Raw genomic sequence first — 8,035 nt, 5'->3', positions numbered from 1 at the left:
TAGAGCTTTACATCATGATAGCATCATAGAGTTAATATGAAACCAGCAATAGGCTCAATGTTCCTGTGAAGGTTTGATCAGAACTCTGTAGAAGGAGCCTCGTAGTTTCAGGTTCCCCCAGAGCGCTGACTGCCGCCTCCCTGAGGGGGAAACAGCAGCAGATAACCACGTCAGAGCTGAGAAACAGATTTACTGCTACTGAGACGCCTCATTTTTAATGATACCTGAAATATGTTGATGATCTGGGATGAGAAGGAGATTCTGACTGCAGTTGTTTTGACAGGAAACTAGCGCTCCCAGTCTGTTTACAGCAACAAACTGCAAGCTGTTAGCCGCAGAAGCTAAAGTCTGCAACATTAAAGTTTCTAACTGAAAGCCTGTTTCATTCTCTGCATCTCTGTTTAATATCGTGCTTGAACTTTAATAACAGCTTAGGGTGAAGATTTGAAGTGTTTTGTGTGTTTAGGTTTAATTTGTTTTGTTAAACTCTTGTAGCTTCTTGCCGTTCAGATAACAGCAGCTGCTGAACTTAAACCTTCATCTATTATTTAACACCTAGGCCTCATCAGGCAGGTGTTCATAAATAATAACTGAAACTGAACCATTTTGCATTTTCTTCATAAGCAAGTGGTGCCGCAACTTGGCCCATTTGATCTAAGATACTATTTTTGTTGAAGTAATAAAGTAATTAAATCAGATGTTATTAGATAACTCTACACTCCAACAGCAGGAATGAGGTCCAGTCCCAAGTGACAGAGGGAGGTTGGGTTCTTGGTCACAGATAATGAAAAACCAGAGCTGAGATCAATAGGTGGATTCAAGCGTTATTAGCAGTGACGTACTGGTCTGAATTTAGTGGAGAAATTTATCGTTAAATTATTATTTTTACATTTACACGTAGATGTTTTGAGTATTGACCAAAAGAACAAGATCAGGAACATTTGGTTCCAAACCACCAGTTCAAAACACGAAGCATAAATGACGACGAAGCGTTATTTTGAGAAAGTAATGTTTCATTGAATCATTTCTGAATTAGAAATGATTCCAATTCAGAAATGATTCAATTGGTTAAATTGGTTAAATTACAAATAAGTCTGTTATTTTTTATCTGTGAATGAAATCAAGCAGAATTCAAGCGTCTAAAACAACCAAAAACAGCTGAATGGTTAAAGCTCTTCTCTGTTTCTGGTTCTGTAACAGAGTCATGATCTGATTTCTGCTGTAACTCTCAGCTATTCTGCACATACTGGAAAAACAGGCAGGCTTAGGCACGTCTAAGATAAACCTCACAGCCCTTCCTGGGAACGGAGGTGTGACGTTTCGTATCCTGTAAACACGTCTCTGTTTCCTCCTCCTCTGCAAAAGAACTGAAACGCCTGCAGTCGTTGTTACTGAGAGCTGAAATGGAGCACAGAGGACTTCAGTTAGACCAAAGTAACTTCTCCTGTTCCATCTGTTTGGATCTACTGAAGGATCCGGTGACTATTCCCTGTGGACACAGTTACTGTATGAACTGTATTAAACACCACTGGGATGGAGAAGATCAGAAGAAAATCCACAGCTGCCCTCAGTGCAGGAAAACCTTCATACCAAGACCCAACCTGGAGAGAAACTTCATGTTTGCTGCTTTAGTGGAGGATCTAAAGAAGACTGGACTCCAGGCTGACCACTGCGCTCGTCATGATGACAGGATGAAGATCTTCTGTCGCATGGAGGAACATAAAGGCCATGAAACAGTCCCAGCTGCAGCAGAAAGAGATGAGAAGCAGAAGAAGCTCCAGGAGAGTCAACAACAAATCCATCAGAGAATCCAGGACCAAGAGAAAGATGTGAATCTGCTTCAACAGGAGGTGGAGGCCATCAATGTCTCTGCTGATAAAGCAGTGGAAGACAGTGAGAAGATCTTCACTGAGCTGATCTGTCTCCTCCAGGAAAGAAGCTCTGATGTGAAGCAGCAGATCAGATCCCAGCAGGAAACTGAAGTGAGTCGAGTCAAAGATGTTCAGGAGAAGCTGCAGCAGGAGATCACTGAGCTGAAGAGGAAAGACGCTGAACTGGAGCAGTTCTCACACACAGAGGATCACACCCAGTTTCTCCTCAACTACCCCTCACAGCACTCAGTGAGTCTACAGGATCATCCAGCATCAACATCCGTCCTCTGAGACACTTGAGGACGTGACAGCAGCTGTGTCAGAGCTCAGAGACATCGTACAGGACGTCCTGAGAGACACATGGAGAAACATCTCACTGACAATCACTAAGGCGGATGTTCTACTGGCAGAACCAAAGACCAGAGAGACGGACTCTTACATTATTCAAAGGAGATCACTCTGGATCCAAACACAGCAAACAGGAATCTGTTCTATCTGGGGGGAACCGAAAAGTAATAAGGATGATGCAACAACAGTCTTATCCAGGTCGTCCAGAAAGATTCACTGATTATAAGCAGGTCCTGAGCAGAGAGAGTCTGACTGGACGTTGTTACTGGGAGGTGGAGTGGACTGGGAGAGGAGTCGGAGTAGCAGTTTCATACAAGAGCATCAGAAGATCAGAAGGATTTGGATTCAATGACCAATCCTGGTCTTTATATTGCACCAAAGACGGTAACACATTTTTCTTGATGACATTGAAACTGTACCAGGTCCAGTTTCCTCCAGGGTGTATCTGGACCACAGAGCAGGTGTTCTGTGTTTCTACAACGTCTCTGGAACCACGACTCTCCTGCACAGAGTCCAGACCAGATTCACTGAGCCTCTACATGCTGGGATCTGTGTTTATAACGGATCCTCTGCTGAGCTGATCGGACCTCAGCAGTCATCACTGACCTGAAGTCCAGTGGTTTCAGTTTCTTTGTCCCATCACTGTTGTCATTTCCTCACTGCTGAGACATTTGTCCTCTTGTTTGTTTTGTTGATGTTGGAGTTTGTTTGGGTGCTGCCCTTCCTGTTTCTGTTCACCTAAAATAATAATATCTATGCTTATTGGACATAAAAAGTGTTTTAATACAATGTCTATAAGTTAATAATGACATTTGCTAAATCGACTGACTGTACTGATTGATTGACATTTTGTTTATTGCTTTGTCAGACCAAATTCATGTAAAGATGAGCTGATGTACTACTTATTAGCATTATCAACGAGTAATTATTTTATTGGACAAAGATGAAACTGTGTATATAAAGTCGTTTTGTGCCTCAGATTGTTTGTTTTGGTCCATTGACCAGGTTGACTCACTGTCTGAATAAACATGAGGAGTCTGTAATTTAATGTTTATCACATTTTATCATCATGTGCTATTTATAAAAGTTATTTTAAGGTAATTTTGAAACATTTCCAAATATCAGAATCAGTTATGGTTTTCAGAGTTTCCTATCTGCTGATGTCAGGAGTCCAGATGGTCCAGATGGTCCAGATGGTCCCACAAAGACACAACAGACTCTGACTCTGTAGGGTTTTACATCTCTGTGAGGACGCATGCGCTGTGAAGACAAGGCTGAGATAACAATGCAGAGAAACCTCAAAGTTGACCACCAGATGGCGCCAAATACCACACTGTTCCTCATGAATGTAGTTCAAGTTTTGTGTTTAGAAGATGAATTAAACAAAAATACTAAATGTTTTTCACATCTAGGGTTTCTGAAAAGGTTTTTGGGTAATAAATTGTGGTTCATCAGCATGACTGAGAAAATCCATCCATTAATCTGACTGAAACTGTACTGAAAATATTTCATTTAAAGATCCTCAGCTTCAACCTTTGACCTTTGTAGTTCAAAAGATTATAGCTTAAAACTAATTTTAAAAAAAGGTGTTTAACATTTCTTGCTTAAACATTGTTTATGTTTTCTATGTGAATTCTGTCCTTTACATGTAAATTAATAAATCAACTTTCTTTACACCAGTAGGTAGCTTTTGTTACAATGATGTCAGACAGAAAAAAGATTTAATTGGCGTTTTTTTTTTTTTTTTTGTCTGTTTGTTTTTGTTTTAACTGTGAAGTACTTTGGAAAAAAATGTTCTAGGAAAATATGCCAGATAAACTCGTTATTTTAAAAAAAATAATAAATATGTAGAGGTAAATTATTTAAATCTAATATGTAAGATTAGAGAATTTTACCTACAGACCTTTAATCATGTTTGATTGAACAAGTTATGTAAACTAGATACTGAGTTGAAATGAATTAGCTGGTATTAATATAAGTTGAAAAGTAAATTAAATAAATTAAAAGCGGTCAATTTAAAGCGGATTTAAATCTGAAATTATTGTTGCTTTTTGCCTCTGAATTAAAAAACTCCAGTCGAAATTAATAGAAATATGTAGAATAATAATAGTTTTTTAATGTCAACAGTTTTCAAATTCTCGAAAGTAGTTGCCACTCACAATATGGCGGTCGCGCTGACGTAATTTCCGGGCACGTGTTTGGACTCCAGCTCTCCAGCCATCAGTTTGTACCTGAGTCAGTTTCTCCTCTGGTCTCGTCTGAACATGCTCCTGGTTTCTGATGGTTTCCTCCTGGATTTTGACCTTCTGGTTGTTCTGGACTCTGGTTGACGGTGAGTTTCTGCTGCTGCTCAGTCTGAGCTCAATAATAATAATAATAATATTAAAAAGAATTAATAACTTTTTCTGCGGTGATAAACGTTAAGTCCCGAGAACTGAGTTTAGAAAATAAAGTTTAAATTTGTTTTCTGTGGAGCTAAAGTTACTTTTATGTGTTTTCATAATTCTTATGTTTTTCACATGAATTGGATTTTAGTTTTATTCAACAGTGAATCAGCAGCTGATGACATATTTCACTGACTGGTGTAACTTCATCAGATTTCTATAGACCTTTAAGTTTGTTTTCAAATGTGACTTAAATTATTATGATAAGATCCTATCTCACAATAATTACTCATGTTAAATACTAATATTGTTTCATTGTTCAAAATCAGACATTTTTCTTTTGATTTCAGCAGTTTTACTTTTACTCTGATGATGCCTTTAGGTACTTTACAGAGCAACAATTAACAAAGTTTTGGTGAAAAGTTACCTGTTATACTTTAGAAAACCCCTGACATTTTTTATTGAAGTTGTTGATGTTTTTACTGTGACTGATGATGAGTCTTATGATCACAAAAACATCACACCTCTGGTTATGTGTGTGATTGACATGTGATTAATGACTCAGCAGTAAAATAATGAATCTCTGGCTGTTTGTATTGGACCACAGAGACATAAATACAGTTTTAACTGTTTCTCTTGTCTGGATAGAATATCTCAGAATATCTTCTCCCTACGGAGAAGCTTGACTCTTCTCCATAGGGAGAAGAGTCAAGCTTCCTGCATGACTCTCCTCCCTACGGACGTCTTCCTCTCATGACCTTCACTAAAAAAGGGAGCAACGCTGACCTGTACTTATTTGGACAAACTGCCCAGTTTGGATTTGGTTTGGATGATTAAGTGGAGCCGAAATGACGATGTGTTATTGGCAGAAAGCAAAAGGAAATAATCATACTTTAACCTTACTGTTCTAGAAACATCATTTTCCCTTTTCAACATTGTATTTTCACATTCTGGTGACCGGCTCACAGGAGCATAAAAGGTTCTGTTACTCAGCCGTTTGGACCGGGTTGTGGTCTCCATGACTCGCTGAGAATGAATCTAACTGCTCTGAATCACTGATTATCTGGAAGGAAAGCTCGTCCACATTCATTGGAAACAACGAGCTTCTGTTTGCATCATAAAAATAAAAATCCAGATTTTCCAAAAATTAAAATTTCAAAAATCAATTATTTTCTTAATTGATAAAATATAGATGGTTAGAAAACTTTGGATTTTCTCTCCAAATTTAAAGCAAAGCTCTAGAGGGGAAGCTAAAGGAGAACTGAATTAATTTAATGATTTACATGATAAAATAATAAAAATCATTAGTTGTTGATTCAGGTGAGAATCAACAACTGATCATGTCATGATCAGCTCAGCAGTTAATGACATCACTGATACGATCAGAAAGAAGACAGTAAAATTTTCTTTTTTCCACTTGTTTGCTTCCACTTCTTGATAAAATTCCCCCAAAATATGTAGAAATTGAAAATAGCAGCAATAAATCTTCCCTGTGTCCCCAGGGAGCCTCCATCTGATTGGTTCCTCTCAGCCAATCGTAGCTGCGCCTGGAGATGATGTCATCCTCCCGTGTCGTGTGGATCCTGAGTGGGACGCCGTGGGGATGACGGTGGAGTGGTCCCGACCGGACCTGAGGCCGTCCGGCCCTCAGAAGCGTGTGGAGTACGTGTTCGTGTACCGCTTCAGGAAGACGGACCGAGACATGATGATGGACACGTACATCCAGCGGACGTCTCTGTCCCAGGACGGCCTGCGGCGAGGAGACTTGTCTCTGACCATCCGGAACGTCAGCCTGCAGGACCACGGCAGGTTCCGGTGTTTCATCCCACGCCTCGGGATCGAAGCAGAACTTCTGCTTGTTGTTGGTGAGGAACGGGTCCAAACTGCAGGTTCTGTTCTGGATCTGTTGGAGTTTTTCTCATAAATCCTGTTATTGTTGCTGCTTCAGATCCAAACGTTGTTTCTACGACGGCAACAGAGACGGTTCTTCCCAGAAGCCTCATCATCACTCCGACGCCACAGGAGGAGGAAACCAGCAGCAACGGTGAGTCTGCAGGAACCAGAACCTTTCAGAATCACTTGTGGACCTGAATGTTTACAGGTAATTAATCTGGACTTTCTTTTCTGTTTCAGGTCACTGGACCAGATTCCATCTTTGCCTGATGTTTTTTCATTCTTCATCATTTGTATGGCTCCGATTTCCATTTGCATCTTTAGGAAATGCCGACAAATGCAGAAAGTGAGTCAAATTTCCTCTGAGAATCATTTATTTTCTCCATAATCATTGAAATTGAAAGAAAGTGTCGTTACTTGTAGTGAGAGGAATGTGAACCGTTGTCAGTCCATCACAGGACTCTTTAAATATCAAATATAAATGAATTCTCTCTTTATTATCTCACTGACTTCCTCCTGCTGCAGTAACTTTTATAAAACTATATGTGTACATATATATTTATTTCATGAGACATGTAATCTGTGAAAAAAATAATAAAACGCTCCTTTGCTTTCTCCCAGTGCTAACGAGAAATAACCAATCACTGCCAGGGGGCGGGTCTTAGGGCTGCCAATCAGCCTCCTTGCTTTCTGAGTTGAGATCTAAACATTTTATTTTAATATTAATTTCTTTTATTATTTCACAAGTAAGGCCTCAGTACTTCCTGTCTTACACAATCAGCAGTTTGCTGATCAGCAGGTTGGTCACTCTGTCACAAGTCGGCCATGTTGATGCAGATGACAGAACTTCCTCCAGAGGTCAGCAGGTCAGATGACCGGACTGACCTGCAGTCAGTCAGGACTGCAGGTTGTTTTCCTCATCACTGCGTCTCTTTCTCTTATAATAATGTTTATTGAATATGACGTTTCAGGTTCCTGTTATTATTATTGTTTTAGTTTCTCTGGTCCAGTTTTCAATTGAACTGGACTTATTCTGGGAATTAGTTGGGTTTTGTCTCTCTGTCAATGGACCAGCAAATATTTAATCAGTTTGACTCTAAATGGAAACATTTCATTCAGACTTGAAGCTGAACTCTTTATTCTGTGGTTTGTTCTTATTGTTGCTCTTCGTTCTGTTGAAGGCTTTTCGTCGCCCAAACCTTCGGATCGACACACGGATCGGTTCTGCAGAGGAACCAGTTCTGTTCCCAGACCAGAACCTGAACCTGGTCTAGCTGCTTGGATCCGGATCAGGAACAAAGTGACGTTTGGTTGTTGCAATTGTTCAAAATTCAGTGAGTGAAATGTTTACCAGGGATCACTGTCATTTTGTTGTTGTTTTTGCTGATTTCCATTTTGTTTTTCTATTAATAAAAATAAAAACTTTAATGAAAATAAACTTCAGATATTAAAGGGAATAAATACGTTTTTTTTTTGTAACGTCGGGTTTTGTTTAGAAACCAGAACCTGTTTGTGTTTCTCTGAGTGAAAGTTGAGGGT

At 39.5% G+C, this 8,035-nt stretch overlaps 1 protein-coding gene and 1 pseudogene across 1 annotated transcript; both read left to right on the top strand.

Annotated features, from left to right (window-relative positions):
- Positions 1 to 1,185: 1,185 nt before the first annotated feature.
- LOC129376580 (E3 ubiquitin-protein ligase TRIM21-like) lies at positions 1,186 to 3,799 on the top strand (annotated as a pseudogene).
- A 644-nt stretch (positions 3,800 to 4,443) lies between these two features.
- On the top strand, positions 4,444 to 7,784 carry LOC129376587 (selection and upkeep of intraepithelial T-cells protein 1-like). Its single transcript, XM_055056183.1, has 5 exons — positions 4,444 to 4,551; positions 6,106 to 6,468; positions 6,552 to 6,647; positions 6,737 to 6,842; positions 7,678 to 7,784. The coding sequence occupies exons 1-5, from the start codon at positions 4,500 to 4,502 to the stop codon at positions 7,757 to 7,759; spliced, it is 699 nt and encodes a 232-aa protein (XP_054912158.1). The 5' UTR covers positions 4,444 to 4,499; the 3' UTR covers positions 7,760 to 7,784.
- The last annotated feature ends 251 nt before the right edge of the window (positions 7,785 to 8,035 follow it).

The sequence above is a fragment of the Poeciliopsis prolifica genome, unplaced genomic scaffold (genome assembly GCF_027474105.1).
Source record: "Poeciliopsis prolifica strain line A6 unplaced genomic scaffold, Auburn_PproV2 SCAFFOLD044, whole genome shotgun sequence".
NCBI lineage: Eukaryota > Metazoa > Chordata > Actinopteri > Cyprinodontiformes > Poeciliidae > Poeciliopsis > Poeciliopsis prolifica.
The sequence above is the reverse complement of the archived record's forward strand: the minus strand, read 5'-3'. Positions and strand labels throughout refer to the sequence as shown.

Bases quoted from the DNA above. Each gene is read 5' to 3' on its own strand.
- LOC129376587 (XM_055056183.1), top strand. From the start codon at position 4,500: ATGGTTTCCTCCTGGATTTTGACCTTCTGGTTGTTCTGGACTCTGGTT. The intron at 4,552-6,105 runs GTGAGTTTCTGC...CTGTGTCCCCAG, and splicing joins GTTCTGGACTCTGGTTGACG to GGAGCCTCCATCTGATTGGT. The intron at 6,469-6,551 runs GTGAGGAACGGG...TTGCTGCTTCAG, and splicing joins AGAACTTCTGCTTGTTGTTG to ATCCAAACGTTGTTTCTACG.